The 17,071-nt window shown below is 38.9% G+C and overlaps 1 protein-coding gene across 3 annotated transcripts in view; it reads right to left on the reverse strand.

The window, feature by feature from the left end:
- Window positions 1-863: 863 nt before the first annotated feature.
- The window catches only part of LMLN (leishmanolysin like peptidase), a 107,448-nt gene continuing 91,240 nt past the window's right edge, over window positions 864-17,071 (reverse strand). The window contains exons 15-16 of one of the 3 annotated variants that reach the window (XM_049878985.1): window positions 9,985-10,195; window positions 864-4,593 (exon numbers count right to left, since the gene is read on the reverse strand). In XM_049878985.1, coding sequence (XP_049734942.1) covers window positions 4,493-4,593; window positions 9,985-10,195 — 312 coding nt within the window. In that variant the 3' untranslated portion in view covers window positions 864-4,492. The other 2 variants (XM_049878966.1, XM_049878976.1) reach the window with 2 other exon arrangements.

Consider the following 17,071-nt stretch of genomic DNA (forward strand, 5'->3'; position numbering starts at 1 on the left):
AAAGAAGTGTAAACAAGTTAATATATAAAATGTAGACAGCTTTATCTTCAATACACTGTAGCAAATAATACTGGATTTGTTCAACTACTTGAAGTAATTTATATAAATATATAAATTATATATATATAATTATATATAAATTATATAAATATGTAGCTACATAAAACATTTAAAACTTTAAAAAATCTAATTATTAATAAAAAAAAATTCCCACAAAGACATCAGCTCAGCAGTTGGGTCACACAGGCTGTGTTCAATCAATTTCACAAAGTGCTTGGCTCCACATCACAGGGCAGGACGGCCCTAAGTGCAAATGGCAGAGGAACCTCCCTGGGTACTTCCTCCCATCTTGCATCCAGGTCATGAGGGAGCAGCAAGCTCCATGACTACAGCCACAATATATCTGATGCCATGGTGCAAATGTGGCACTTGGATGTGTCAGACTGGTCATGCGGTGAGGCTGGCAGGACAGAAGAGAAGGAACTGGAGTGATCTCCCGCCAGAGCCGCACTGCCGGGAGTCATTTCAGCCTGCTCCCTTTCCTGCTCGATTTCAGGAGGGCTACCTTCTGCAGTTTCACATAAGCCCTGTCCCCATTTTTACAGCAGCGCCATTTTACTCAGGTTTAAAATTCTGACTTATGTTATAATAAACGCCTCATCTGCCCTCAGACAGACAGCATGGCGGTGTTTGCACTCCTCATCCAGATTTCTAAAAACCGATGGCAGTAAGTAAAGACAAGACGCTGATTAGTTTCTCTTTTTATTAAAGTTCTGTTTTTCTAAGGAATATATTATGCTTAAAGTTCAGTACCATAAATAAAGGTTAGACTTTAAATCTTCTATTTTGTTTTTTAAAAATGTAAACGCAAAGGAAAATAATTCACCCCTCCCTCCCCAACCAGACTCAATGTATAAATTTTAAAAAAAAAAGGTCTTCCTTTCAGGTAAGTTCTTCCTTCAGAATGAGTAGCACAGCCTTTACTAAAAAAGGCCGTCATCCTCCTGGGCTACAAGGACATGGCACGAATGACCGGTGCCCACCGTGAAATGGGTCTGTGGCTGAAGTCCACCTCCTCTTGCCAAGCCTAGTCCGTGGCTCTTCTCTTTCCATTCAGTGTCCAAGGACACGGACGGCGCCAAGGCATGGAGCACAGGACACCGGGATGAACAGGACATGCAGGCTGGCATACCGCAGAAGCTAGACCAGGCCAGCGTTGCCCGAGCATTCTGGATGAGTGCTAGGCACAGAATGTCAGAGCTGGAAGGATTCTCAGAAATCATCTCAACAGCTTACAAATAAAGAACTTGAGCCTTCTGGGCCTCAATCAATGAGTCTTTTAATATTGGAGATAATGATGAGACAATTTTATGGAATACTCTGATATACTTATTTTTCTAAAGCTATTTAAACCTCCTAAGTTTATACGTCAACTTCAAATATTAAGTCTAAACCAATATACTAGGCTGAGAACTAATTTTAAGCATAATTTATAACATTTTCATTGGTCTTAACAAAAATAGGTATCCAATAAGAAAAATGTAAGGGTTACTTATTTTTAAGAGAGAAAAGGAAGCTTTTCAGAAGAACATTGGAGGGATCTACATTGACTACCTGCTTGCCACTATCTTTAAAGCTGTCAGTTCAAGTCTACTGACAGGGCTTTTGCTTCCCTCCTGTAAATTCTGTTCTTGAAAACCTGAGGTAATTTCATTCGCTATTTCTGACAACTGTTACTTTAATATGATCAAAAGGAACCTAAGTCTGAACTGAAAACCGAGGTAGTCATCTTTTTTTAAGCACATGACCCTTTTTGCATCCCAAAGAGACTCCAGTCTACTGTTCCTAACTCAGTTGCTCTCCACTCCTCTTCCCTGGCCCTTGCTTCCCCCACACCTGCGCCTATTCAGTCTCTTTCACGGTGACCTGGTTTTGTCTTCATGAACACGAAGGGCACCGCCCATCACAGGATAACAATACTTAGGCCATTTCAAATTCTTCAGTTTACAGCTGAATTCTAGCCTTGAAATCTCAAGGTTTTAAAAGACATCCTTCATCTTTGCTTCACTGTCATATTCTAAGTGACCAAAACTTGCATCTTTAAAACTTCTTACAGGTTGGGTGGCCTTCTAAGTCTTCACTGAGTTCACAATGGAAAATCAGCGATGTGCAACTTTTTAAGCCTTACTAAAAAGGAAGGAAGACACTAACGCAGCTAGACACCGTCAGGAACTCAAGATTTCTTGATAAACTTCGTCAAGCTTCATCTTTGTGCAAAGAAAACACTGGACTACCAGATTCCAAGCTTAATAAATACATATAGAAAAAATGTCATCTATAATTCTTTTCTCCAGAAAGTCATTTGTGCAAATATAATTATATCAATAAAAAATAAAAGCAAAAAAATATCTTTCAAGTAGAAAAAGCACCATGCTTGGAAACAATACTACCTAAGTGGCATTACTGTACAACAGTCAAAAGATAATCGAATCTTTCACTGTGAATCTCAAATATATTTCTAATCCATAGCATTTTTGGTGATATTCTTTATATAACTTAGAAGAATGATTCATAATCACGATATGCATTTAAGTTTATATTATTGTACGTTTCTTTAAAAGTATACGCTATGCTTTTTTCTGACCTTGCACAATTTAATGCATGCATGCCATGGGCAGAAAACCAAGCACTGGTATGCACGCCATTACAATTAACTTCTCTTTTGCTGAAGGTGGCTATGTTAGAGACCCCCAGCTTTCCACAACGACAAGTACCTCCAACTTAAAACTGCATGCAAATATGCCTTTTTAAGTTTATGTATTAAAAAAAGTGACTTCCCTTTACGCTGGGGTTGCTGTTTGGCTCTCATGCCAAATAGTCCATTGGAAATACTCCTTAGGAATTATGTCTCTTACTCCTTTAGCACAATTTCTTCAGTGAAGTGCTCCGTAATTGTATGCTGATTAAAGGGCCAACCAATGAAAGAAAGAACGAATAAATGGATGGATGCTTGTCTGAAGGTTCTGTTTAAAATGCCTCAGGACTTAATTAACATTAGACAGAAAAATCGGGCATCAACCATCATTGAAGACTTTGAAGTTGGAATTACTAGGTAGAATTGGTAACCTCTGGCACCAGAGCAAACTTGCTTCTGGAGAGCAGAATCTATAAGGCAAAATGAGGAGTGTGAATACAGGAGGTGAAGGACATTTAAAGCAAAGGCAATTTACAACTTCCATAGACTGAGCCATACTTTACGCCGTAAAGTGGATCCTGTTGGATAGGCACTACACCAAACTTATACTTTGCTATTAGTAAACATTCCAGACCATCTAGTTTTGACTTACAGTCTCCCTCTTTTCCATAAAAAAAAAATTTCAGATCATATTAGAAATTCTTCTGTAACAATATCTTGGCCAGCCTGAAAATAAATGCATACCTGTCTGTACTGGAATTTCTCTTATATCGTCATTGGTCAAAAAAGAGGAGTTTTGTTTCTGTTGGGTTACAGTTACCATAACTATTACCTGAAAAAAATACAATGATGTTTCTTCGGTTTACACGTCATCAGTGTTTTTACAGGACAGACTTTTTTCTCTCTGCTTCCACATTTTTTCAGGTCATTATTAAACTAACGGAGAATACAGTTGGAAGCTGAGCTCTGAAGACCAGTGAATACAGATACAGCTGGAAGAGGACTATCAAGACACCTCCGATGGTTTAGTAGTAAAACTACTACACAGCTGGTCTGAAAAGGGCATGGATGGTTAAATCGTAACAGTTAGCAAAAACAACTGAAAAAAACTCTGGAACAACAAGGCATCATACGAAAAACACCAAACCAAATCCATTGCTTTCCAGTCAATTCCGACTCATAGCAACCCTATAGGAAAGAGTAGAACTGCCCCACAGGGTTCCCAAGGAGTGGCTGGTGGATTTGAACTGCCGACATCTCAGTTTGCAGCCAAGCTCTTAACAACTGCGCCACCAGGGCTCCAAAAGGCATGACAGTGACTAAAAATCTCAATTCAATTATTTTCTGTAAATCAAAGGATGACTGGTAGTTTTGAGGGCAGGATCCACAACGTGTAATGTTGCGATAATTAGCTGTTGTTTAGGGTTATCAGTATTGACAATGAACTTCTCTATCACTTTAGGTTAATGAAAATGCTGAGGTATGTATCAGTCTGAAAATTCCACTAATTATCCCATTTTCAAAGGAAAACTTCAAGAAGATTATGTGTCTTGAAAAATAAAAAGACTGGGTGACTTGGAATTTCTTCTACTTCTCCACGCTCTGAGGCTGTTGGGCTGTTGATGAGGAGTGACAGCTGTGAAGCTCTGCTTCAAGGTCTGACGTAGTCAGCACTTCCAAGACAAGGTCAGGAACGCTACTTCTGCCATCTGCATGGGCTGGTACCCGCCTAGGTTTTGTGCTTTTTTCAGAGAAACACGACACAAAGGAATGTCTTGGGAGTTCACTTCTCCATTCCTAGTGCCACACACACAAAAGAAATCCAGCCAGCAGAGGGAACAGATTGACTAGCAGGAGCCAGAGGGTGACCACCAGGCTGGAGGAACGGGAACAGAGATCTAGGGTTGAAAACAAGAAATTGACATTCTGTAGACAGTTTTGGAGTAGATTATTAAAAAAAAAAAAAAACCAAACCCGTTGCCGTCAAGTTGATTCCAACACGTAGTGACTGTATTGGACAGAGGAGAACTGCCCCATATGGTTTCCAAGGAGCGCCTGGTGGATTCAAACTGCCGACCTTTTGGTTAGCAGGTGTAGCTCTTAAGCACTGCGCCACCAGGGTTTTCAATACATCATAGCAACTAAATATTGAGAGATGAGTACAGGTGATTATTAAAAGGTGAACAAGGACCACCTTGGAAAGCAGAATCAAGACCGACTTTCTGAAACCCAGATACACAATATGTTTTTAAAAAATATTTACAGATATAAAATACTAATGGAAGAAGAAACAAAATTTGTATCTACCATATCAAGGTTAAAAAAAGGCACCTGAGAAAAGGACTAAAGACTAAAAGTTAAAGATGTCACATAGAAGAGTAAATAGAAATCTTGACAGGACTCTCTTCTTCTACTCTTTCTCGTCCCTTCTAGATAAAGTGGCCATATAGTTTATCACCCTAAACCAGGGCATTCTGAGAATAAAAGAGAGTGCTATTAATAACTACACCAAGACAACAGACACACAGACTATCCCAGGCAAACCAGGGCATACAGCCCTCTATTTCTGCAAATCTATCCATCTATCCCACCACCCATCTATCAGTTTGTGGTACTATGCTGGCTTGTGTGCTGCTATGATGCTGAAAGCTATGCTACCGGTATTTCAAATACCAGTAGGGTCACCTGGTCACCTGAAACTTGGTTTCAGCAGAGCTTCCAGACTGAGAAAGACTAGGAGGAAAGGCCTGGCAACCTACTTCTGAAAACCATATGGATCACAACAGAACACTGTCCGACTAGCTTGCTTTGGACATGTCATCAGGAGAGATCAATCATTAGAAAAGAACGTCATGTTCAGTAAAGCAGAAGGCCAGTAAGGGCCAGGGAGACCCTCAGTGTGATGGATTGGCATAATAGCCATACTGATGAACTGGAACATGCTGGCAACTGGGAGGATGATGCAGGACTGGGCAACGTTTCATTTTGTTGTACATAAGGCCGCCATGATTTGGAGTCAACGGCAGCTAACAACAATCCATCTATCCATATTAATCACCCAAGACTTGATTCCAAAACAGCTGTGGATACTAGGAGTATTTTTTAATGATAGCTGTTCTCGTGGCTAAGTCTGTTTTCCGAAAGAATTCTCATAATGGAAAACGTTTTTATAACAGTCAGGAGGCTGGGCCAACTTCACTTTAAGGATGAGTTGTCCTTTTTAATGTTTTGAACAATAAAGATGGGCCTCTAGAGAACCAACCAAGTTCCACTTATGAGTAGCTTAAAAGTAAGAAAAACAGGGGTGGTCTTCAGCTACAGAATGAGTAAAATGACAATGTCAAGGCAATGGAGGCTGTTCTGAGCACTACGCAGTGTGGAAGGAGTATTTAAAAAAATTATTTCACTGCCTGCAATCCAGGTAACCCATGAGGAACTCTCCAATAGGATCAGCTAGCATTTGTTAAATCCTAGAAAATGCCTACGTAGCCTAGAACAGTGCTTTTCAAAGTATGGGCGGTGAACCAACAGCATCAGCACTCACCTGGGAACTTATTTAAAACACGAATTCTCAGGCTCCCACTCAGACCTTCTGAGTCAGAAACTCTAGGGGTGCAGCCCAGCAGTCTGTGCTTTAACATGATGCTACCGCACACTAAAGTTTGAGAACCTCTGGCCTAGAGCTGGGCTGTTCAACATGGTGACCACTAGCTATGCTTGGCTATTTGAATTAAAATGAATCAAAATTAAATAAAATTCCAAATTTAGTTCCCCAGTTGCGCTAGCCGTATTACACATGTTCAGTTATTGATTGTTGCTAATTACTACCGTATTAGACAATGCAGATTACGGAACATTGCCAGGTTCTACTGGACAAGTTCTGACCCAGAACACTAGGTACAGTGAGTGGAGCTGGCTGGAGCAAGGAATGGACCTAGAGTCACTAATACAGAGGCATATCCCTTTAGCACCTAGCTCTTAATTTGGCTCAAAGGAAACAGGAAGAAAACTAGCTCTGTTTATTCACTCTTGGTACTAACAGTTCACAAACTATTAAAACATTAATGGCAGCTCTAGAACACCTTTTATCCTTCAAAAAACATTGTACCTTCTGTGAAAGTACTGTTCAAAAAGAAAAAAGAATTCAGCATGGGTGTTTCAAATGAACTGGAGTTAATCACACCTGGGTTTGGATCTGAACAGAATTATTTATCAGCCATGACTGAGGATACGTTACTTAACCGCTCTACACCTTAGTCTTCTCACACGTAAAATAATGATAATAGTTCCTACCTCATTAGGTTTTGTGCTGATTAAATGCAATGACATATATAAAGCACTTGGCCAAGTGTCTAGTACTCAATAAACAGAAGTAAAAATAACTCCCAGAATTTGCAGAAACCAGGAAGAATCTAGGAATAAGTCTATCATATTCACTAATGCAAAATGTTTTAGGCAATATAAAACAACTATCTAACCACACTCAAACACTCAGAAGTGATGAACAGAGAAAAGGAGGAGAAAAGATGGGAGCTGCACATCCTAAAAGAAACTGCCAATGTTAGAAGAGGCTATGCGGACTAACCACTTGTGGGGAAATAATGCAGAAAAGTCGGGGGACAGGAATATCTTTTCACACTTCTTCCAGAATACTGGCAGTTTTAACGCTTTTAAAAACCAAAAACAACCCAAACCTGTTGCCATCAAGTTGATTCAGACCCATAGCAACCTTAGTGCTTTTAAGGTACACTTCAATACTCCAAATATACTTTAATTCATTAGACAGATTAGAGATGATCATTGGATTAATAGCTTCATTGTAGAGTAGTTCTAATTATTTAAAGTACCAAATATTATTTTTACCAGTTTGGTGGGTCATAAACAGTGTACTAAAAAAGAAACAAACTAAACGTTCACTTGAAGCTTAATAAAAGTTAATAAAAAAAAAAAAAAAGAAACAAACTATTCACTTTAATAGTCTGTGTAATTTGGCCTCGCCTCTGGCACATAATTTATATATAGTAAAGGTTCAGTGTGTGATTTATTCATGCACGCTAACAAAATGGGAAGTAAGGTATTTTATGATTGCAACAGTGATGTTTATGAAGTTTTAAAAAACGAGACTAAAAGGTAGGTCTCCTTGTAGTGTTACACATTTTTCACAATTGTGTCCGCTGTTTGGAGCTTACAATGCTCTTTTGAGCATGTGTCCTTACAGAGCTGGTAAGTTCATGGGAAAAGCTATCACTTCATGGTATCACAGACTCAGAATAATAAACTGATCCTAAACAATATAAATGGAAACCCTGGTGCTGTAGTGGTTAAGAGCTACAGCTGCTAACCAAAAGGTCAGCTGTTCAAATCCACCCGGCGCTCCTTGGAAACCCCATGGGGCAGTTCTACTCTGTCCTATAGGGTCGCTATGAGTCAGAATTGACTTCATGGCAATGGGTTTAATGGATAAATGATATAAATAACAAACTGTCTGATAAGGAAGGGGCAGGGTAAGAAGAAGAATGGAAGGCACCAGTTGATGGACATGGAAGGCACCAGCTGATGGACTTGGAAGGGGTGGTTTGCAATCTCTACTCCCACCGCCCCCCCACCCCCAACACACATCTGTTCAACAGATTCACTTGTCTTTGTTATACTTGAAGGACAGGAACTTCATCATCTCATGGCTCCTCAACCCCATCTGGCTTTCTGATTATACACATTCTTCTATGCATACTCTCCTAAGATCCCTACCCCCACCCCAGCTGGAGGTAGCTCTCCTTCACTCTTAACTCTAACTGCTACTGGCCCAGATGCCTGCTGATCTCTTGGATGATAAAATGTTAACAGTTTCTTGTAATTAACTCTAGGGTTAGGTCTGAAATAGCAGCTCAATCAGAACTACCCTTTAATTCTAGCCACAACAACAACAAATTGTCATCCCATTAGCTTGACACTAAGTAAAAGTTAACTGAGCACATTTAACGCCATTCATGTACTGAAACACGTGTTGTATGCCACATTAAAAGGACCTTCAATTCATATGCCATCACTGTCGCGAGAGCAGAAAACTCCACGGATTCACTGGAGTGCTGTGCAGAAAAGAGTTAACGAAGCAGGGCTGAAACCGCTGTCCTTACGAGGTCCTGCTTACGGGGCTGGCCCCGGCCGGTGTCTGCGAGCTGGTTTCCTCCACACTTAGCCCACTTACCTTTCTCCTTGGCTGCTCTGGTTTCCTGTCCTTTTGCTGTAATAAATGTTAGCTGTAAGAACCATTATATGCTGAGTCTTATAAGTCCTTCTAGAGAATTATCAAACCTGCGGGTGGTCTTGGAGGCCCCCGACCCAAGTACAAATCTTCCTAAACTCACCCTCCAATTACAGCTTCTGTCTAGATAAAGATGCCACAATTTGGGAAAGAAAGGAAATAAAATCAGAGTCTTAAGAGGTGGAGAAACTTGGACTTGTAAACTGATTGTAGCTCTCTATTTTCAACCAGATTATGAAACACGCAAAGGGTTACATATTTCCATTGAAAGAATACTTCAATGGAGAAAATAAAACATCGTATAAGATTTTTATTATTAATATTCTAATACGTCATATTGCCATAAAATCTTAGAGGTCATTTAAACCAAAGCCTTAGTTGAGAGTTTATGATTTCTACTTTTGTAACTCCTAGCAATGGGTCATCAGCCACACTCTGTACGTCTTCAGTAATGGGGAAATGCCTTCTTCTCAAGTCAGTCTTTCCTTTCCCCTCCTGGTTCTAAAGGATTGAGCTGGAATCTTTCTTCCTACAACTACAAACTCTTGATTCCAATGCTACCCTCTGGAGTCTCACAGAATGAGTGTAACATCTCTCAATGAAAACCACCTTCTCTTTGCCACTTCTATCTTTCCATCTCACTTTGTGTGAGTGTATTTGTGTCTCCTTGCGCCTTTCTCTTTTTTGTGGTACGTCAATCCCTTCGAGTATCTTTCCCTCTCTTTTCACCTGGTTATAACAAGACTAAAATATATTTAATTGCTTTTTGTATTTAATGAGCAGAATTTTGTTTTTTCTACTCTTGATTTGAAAATGAAGAGATGACCTTCAATACATTTTTTGTGTGAGTCAGGGGTTCTTCACACAGAAAGGTTCATCTACCTCAAGTTTCTAATATTAGTGGGCAGGAAGAACTTTTGCATAAAACTGCAACTAGAAGAAGCTCAACGTGTTTTAGAGCCCCCTTGAAAATAATTTTCAACATTGTGCTTTTTCCCTCTTTACTCCAACTACAGAGACTACTCACCCAGTGGTAGAGCTCGGGTCAGGTTAGAAACTGGAGGATCTGTTTCTGGAGGACAGAGCTCACAGAAGTCCCAACACGATGGGCAGAGCAGATTTCCCCCATGAATCCAGCCATTCATCTGAATACTGACAGGGAGGACCTGCCCGGCCCGACTACACAAATAGGAAGTATTTTGGACCCAAACCTTTAGACCTTGAGGAGAACAAGAAACCTTCACACAGGGGGAAAAAAAAAAAAAAATCAGGTCAGTGAGTCTACAAAGAGAGATTTCACCTTCAATTGCCAGAACAGACATAAAAAAAAAAACCAAAAAACTAACTAAATCAATTGCCGCTGACCCTATAGGACCGAGTAGAACTGCCCCATAGGGTTTCCAAGGAGTGCCTGCTGGATTTGAACTGCCGACCTTTTTGGTTAGCAGCCGTAGCTCTTAGCTACTACGCCACCAGGGTCAGAATTTACTAAAACCATTGCCTATAAAGCACTATTTGTGCTGTGGGCGTATCTTTAACCTCACATAAAGGGAGTGAGGTCATTCAGGTTCTAAAAGAATTTCACTCTGTGGTAACAGTTTTTAAATTTTGAGTCTAGTGGCTTTTTAAGAGTCTGATGAAAGCTATAAACACTTTTCCTGAAAAATACAAGCAGCACATAGCCTTATATACAATTACAGACCCCCAAAGCCAAGTTATCAAGAATACCATTTCTGTACATTCCAGCAGCTTCATGTACTCCAGCTTAAATCTAAGTCAAAGGGCATCAATCATGTGACTCCCTCCACAAGTCACTTTTTTAAGTCAAAATGTTATTAGTTCTTTTAAATTATAAAAATAATATTGGCTCAGTGTAACAAAAAAGGCATACAGCATAGGAATGTACATAATTAAAGTTTCCCACTCTTTCTACCTCAGATCCTTTGCTCAGAGATAGCAGTCACAGTGATTTTAACCAAACTGGTAACATCTTTGAAGGCAGAGCTCATATTTCATGTGCAAGGTATAATTGATGAATTCGATTTTTAAAAACTAACACTTTAAAGATAACTTTTAAAACACATAAAAATGACTGGGTGTCTTAGCCATCCAGTGCTGCTATAGCAGAAATATCACAAGTGGATGGCTTTAACAAAGGGAAATTTATTCTCTCACCATCTAGGAGGCTAGAAGCCCAAATTCAGGGTGCAAACCCCAGAGGAAGGCTTTCTCTCTGTCGCCTCTGGGGGAACATCCTTGTCATCAATCATTCCTGGTCGAGGAACTTCCCTGCACAGGGACCCTGGGTCCAAAGGACTGACTATTCTCCTGGCTCTTATTTCTTGGTGGCATGAGGTCCCCATGTCTCTCTGCTCACTTCTCTCTTTTATATCTCAAAAGACATTGACTCAAGATACAACCTAATCTTGTAGACTGAGTCCTGCCTCACTAACATAACTGCCTCCAATCCTGCCTCATTAACATCACAGAGGCAGAATTCACAACACAAAGGAAAATCACATTAGGAAACAAAATGGTGGACAATCGCACATAGGGAATCATGGCCTAGCCAAGTTGACCCACATTTTTGGGAGACACAATTCAATCCACAACATGAGGTCTTCTTCAAAGGTGTTTTCTACAAAGACTTCAAACTAATTTCAATTACACTCCGTTCACTTTAAGTATTTCTGGAACTTCTCTCTTGGTACTACCTTCAAAACCAGTGCATGCTAGCTCCTGTCTGGAGGGGAGATGAGAAGGCCAAGGGGGACAGAAGCTGGCTGAATGGACACAGGAATATAGGCTGGAGAAAAGGAGTGTGCTGCCTCATTAGGGGGGAGCAACTAGGGGTATACAGCAAGGTGTATATAAATTTTTGTATGAGAGACTGACTTGATTTGTAAACTTTCACTTAAAGCACCATTAAAAAAAAAACAAAAACAAAAACCAGTGCATGCTTGTGAATATGTCTGATGGGGGCACGCTTTTAGCCTTTCTAAGTAGATTTAATTTTTGGAAATAGTCTAAAGTTGCCCAGAATGAAGTCTAGTAAAGATAGATGACTCAACTGATTGCAAACTGGTTGTTAAGCTGTTGCACGTTAGGCACAGAAGAGACAGCAAGCACAGGTGGAGGAAGACAGATGGCATGCCACGTGAAGACAGCCACGGAACCAAAGAACAGAAGCTGAAGAGAGAAAAGGACCTTCCCTCAGAAACGAGACAGAGAGACAGGCACAGAAGAGAGAGTACTTCCCTTAGAGCTGCACCCTGAATTAGGACTTCTGGTCTCCTAAGCTGTAAGAAAATAAATTTCTGTTCATTAAAGCCACTCATTTGTGGTATTTCTATCACAGCAGTACCAAAAACTAAGACACTGGTTAACACAGGTTAATGTAAGTATGATGCAAAATACTAAGACTGATTTTCTTAGATGGCTATTTAACTATTTCTAATGGAAATTTCAAGAGAAGAGATCTAAAAGTATCTTTGAATAGTCATTTTTGAAATAACTATCATCAGTTAAGTTGAAATATAACACTCATTTGGAAATTTAAGTTATAATAGCTAGCAAGAAAACCTACAACAAAGTATGACCTCATAGAATTCCACAATCAATGATCCACATCTGTAAAGTATTACCATAACTACAGTGCAATGTAACCATCTGTCATGGATTGAATTATGTCCCCCCTAAAAGGCATGTATCAACTTGGTTAGGCCATGTGTGGTTGTTCTCCACTTTGTGACTGTAATTTTACGTTGAGAGAATTAGGGTGAAATTTGTAACACTGCCCTTACTCAGGTCACCTCTCTGATACAAGGTAAAGGGAGTTTCCCTGTGGTGTGGCCTGTACCACCTTTTACCTCTCAACAGATAAAAGGAAAGGGAAGCAAGCAGAGAGTTGGGGACCTCATACACCAAGAAAGCAGCACCAGCAGCAGAGAGCATCCTTTGGACACGGGGTCCCTGAGCCTGAGAAGCTCCTTGACCTTGAGAAGACTGAGAACAAGGACCTTCCTCCAGAGTCGACGGAGAAAGAAGGCTTTCCCCTGGAGCTGACAGCCCGAATCTGGACTTGTAACCTACTAGACTGTGAGAGAATAAATTTCTCTTTGTTAAAGCCATCCGCTTATGGTATTTCTGTTATGGCAGCACTAGATGACTAAGACACCATTCTTTTAAGTAAGAATTGATTGAGCACTGTTCTTACTGCTGAAAACGATACCAAAGAAGTCCATGACACAATGCCTGCCCTTTAGCATGTTTAGTTGAGGACAGAGGGGTGGGATATAAATATATCCCCCCCACCAAAAAAAAAAATTAACGGTGTTAGACTGTTTTATGATTTAGAGTCAATAAAAGGTACCAACAAGAGGAAAAAGAGCGCAAACAGGCAAGTTTAATGGAAGAAACAGCACTTATGTCCTAAAGATGTGCACAGGATTTGGATCACAGTGAGGCAGATTACAGGCTGGGAAACAATGTCCATGGCTTAGAGATAGAGATAGATAAGAATCATCTGGGTGTACTGATACAACAAAAGAAAGCCTTCCTTAATGAAGTTTAAGTACTCCTACTGGGAATTAAGTGTGGACAGATGAGTAAATGTATAAGCTATAGCAGGCTTAATATACCCAAGAAAGCTGAGTCAAAATCCAGCAGTAAGGAATGCCAAGACGCAACTTGATTTGCACTGAAGAACACAAGGAAGACTCAGGAATTGCTGGTACCAGTAAACAGGAAATAAAAGCTATAAGTAGAAGGATTACATTAACTTCTACTTAAGAAACAGACCCCCAGATTGCCCTCTATCTCCACAAGGAGCTGGGCCACTGTTAATTCCTAACCCAGAACACTGGAAATTTATTTTTTGCAGATAATTTCTGTTCTGGGGAACACCAAGTAAAGTGAAGGTTGAGATGGCATTTTGAAAAAAGGACTTTAAATAAAAGTTTACATATTAAATATTAAGACCCTTTGGCACTCAAAACCCACTCAGTTCCTAGAACACTGACAACTATGCATACAAGCTCAAGGTAGGATATTAGAAGTCTCCTCTGAGGAATGTGACCAGCTCAAGAAAAGAAAAACCTAATGATACAGGTATCAAAGGTTTTACAAGGAAACAGTCCTACAGTGAAGATTACAGTCAATAGGACTTACGTACATGCTCAGAGCTTCCAACTCGCTTTCGGTCAGCTCTTCAATATAAGAAGGCTGCTAGAGATCACCAAAAATAGATCCAACTCATTAAATTTCAGAATACTGAAAGGTGGAGAGAGGACAGAAAAAGAATTTACTAGCTTCCAGAGAGGGAAATAAAAAAAAAAAAATTACATAAAAACCATGAAAAATAAAAATCACACCGGAATATAAGGGAAAAATGCCTTCAGAATTCTTATGGAAAACAATTTTCAACAAGAAAATTATACCCAGCCAAACTATCATCAAGTATAAGAGTTTTTTTGTAGTGATGCTTTCAGACATGGGAGGTCTCAATTTTTTTTACTCCTATATACTCTTTCTCAAAAGCCACTAGAAGCATGTTCCACTAAAATGAAAAAAGAAACCAAGAAAGACAATGGCACAGGATCAACAAAATAGAGAATCCAATACATGAGAAAGGCAAAGAAATCTCCAGGATGATCACGACTGGAGATCCCAAGATGACAGTTTTCCTGCAAGTGTACAGGGAATCTAGTCCAGATTTGGGCAGGTCAGAAATTTCCAGAAAAGATTTTCTCAAGATGAAATTAATAGAATTCCTAAAGAATCTGACTGTATTAGAGGCGATAAGCCCTAGTGGGAGCAGAATTTTCAATTAAATTAGTGTTAAGTTCACAGAAAACTAAGCAAATGATCAAACAAGATAATAATGAATAAACACAGGGAAAAAAAATGTTGGCGAGAATTTGATAAGTAATCATTATATACTACATGGCTAAGCATTTACGTAGCTGTAGTAATAATATAAATAGTGAATACACATCTATCTAAAATTACCATGGGGAGGATGTAGAAACAGGAAGAGGATGTGGTGGGAGGAACAGATGAAAAAACAAAATCCTTATCTTCTAAAGTCAATAGATACTGCCTAAAATTGAAACATTATAAAGGAATAATATAAGCTTTTTATCAATTAGACGAAAAAAAAAAAAAATCAGCTAAGAATTGAAAGTGATACATCTGGGAAGAAGCAAATAATTACTGAAGCAATAAAAATGGGGACTGCAGGTTTTTAAAGATGTGGAATGCATGTGTACATAGAGATACATATACAAGTGTACATATGCACATATATATATTTAAATATATATATATAGATGTACATGTCTGAATGTATATATAAAAATACGCTGTATACATACATCTATTTCCTAGCTTTATCCACAGAGACAGCCTGGGAGCAGCTATACGCCAATGGCAATGAGGAGCACATCCAACTCTTAGAGATCCATACGCCACTAAAAGAAACTGGAGCTTCTCAGGGGCAGAGGAAGTACAAGATGGGCCTAGAATATCTTGGGCCAGAAAGCAAGGAAATGTTCAAAGAATGATGGGACATATCAAAAACACAGGAGCCAGGTAAATGGGGCTCTCCCTGACTAAAGCTGGGGCAACCTGAACATCAAAATAAGTAATGATAATCATGTAATATCTACTGAATAAAATGTAATCTATGAGTGAACACAAAGTATAAGAAATGAGATTTTAAAAAGCTCCTCCTCACAAAGTACTTATTACAGAAGGAAAAAAATAACTTGACAGTGGAGAAGCCTGGCAGATACCAACAGGCTAACATAGCCATAATAAAGCAAATCGAAAGGTACCACCAGAACAACACAAACATCACTTCTGTGATATACCTTCCAAAGATGCATTATCTGAATTTAATCATGAGAAAACATCAGAGAAACCAAAATCGAGAGACATTGAAGAAAAGAACTGGCCTGTAATCTTTAAAATGTTATGGAAATCAAGAAAAGACGGAGGAACTATTCCAGATTGAAGCAGACCAGAGATGTGACAACTAAATACGTTTGATATTAGATTGAATCCTATTGTGAAAAGGAGATTATTGGGATAACTGGCAAAACCTGAATGGGGTCTGGGGCCTAGATGCAACAATGTTAATTTCTTGATCTTTTTACTAGTAGCTTTGTGGTTATGTAGGAGAAATGTCCCTGTCTGTAAGAAAAAGTACTTGGGGGGAAAAGGGGTAGAATGTCAGTAACTTACACCTAAAATTAAGCCTGAGAAAAATAGATTTTTGTACCATTTTTGCAACTTTTCTGTTAAAATAAGCACATGAATAACTTAATCCATATGTTAACAGTTTAGAAATCATGCACAGTTTCCCACGTAAATGGTGGCTAGTATTAAATTAGAAAAATTAGCTGACAACACTAGGCAGAAGGAAAGCAAGTACATTCGGTCTTTGCTGATGGTATTATAAATTTGTAAAAGGCCTCTGTGCTGGTAGGAGGTTGGCAGAACATTAAAACAGCCTGAAAATGTCACCCTCCCATTAGAGTTTAACCTAATATTCTCCACTTTGCTTTAACCTAATATTCTCACTTATGGGAATCTGTTTCAAAAATAAATGTTAAAAAATGTAAAATACGTAAGTATACTTGTAAAAGCATTTTTTATATAGTTAGATGTAAAAATTAATATATAATAGTAAAGTTATTTCCCTAATTATGATACATTAAAATGATGGAATGTTCTACAGTCATGAAGAAGAGTAAATATTATGATTAGGAAAACTTGGGAAAAGGTGTTTTGCTCCCCATAAAAAGTACTAAATGAAGGCACTAAAGCAAAATTAACTATTGTGATTACAACTAAGTCAAAATTATGTATTTAATCAATCATACATCTTTAATGGAACTTAACAATCAAAGTGGTGGCTGGATTACAGTCATTAAATTACTGCTGGAAAATGTTTATTTTTAATTGTCATTTACAAGGTTAAAAATTTTATATGAATTGCATGGTGTGTGAATTATATCTCAATAAAGCTGTTAAAATAAAGTTCATTTTAAAAGTAACTTTTAAAATAACTGTTCAGTTCTGTGATGGTTAATGTTACATGTCAACTTGGC

The sequence above is a fragment of the Elephas maximus genome, chromosome 1, assembly GCF_024166365.1.
Source record: "Elephas maximus indicus isolate mEleMax1 chromosome 1, mEleMax1 primary haplotype, whole genome shotgun sequence".
Taxonomy (NCBI): domain Eukaryota; kingdom Metazoa; phylum Chordata; class Mammalia; order Proboscidea; family Elephantidae; genus Elephas; species Elephas maximus.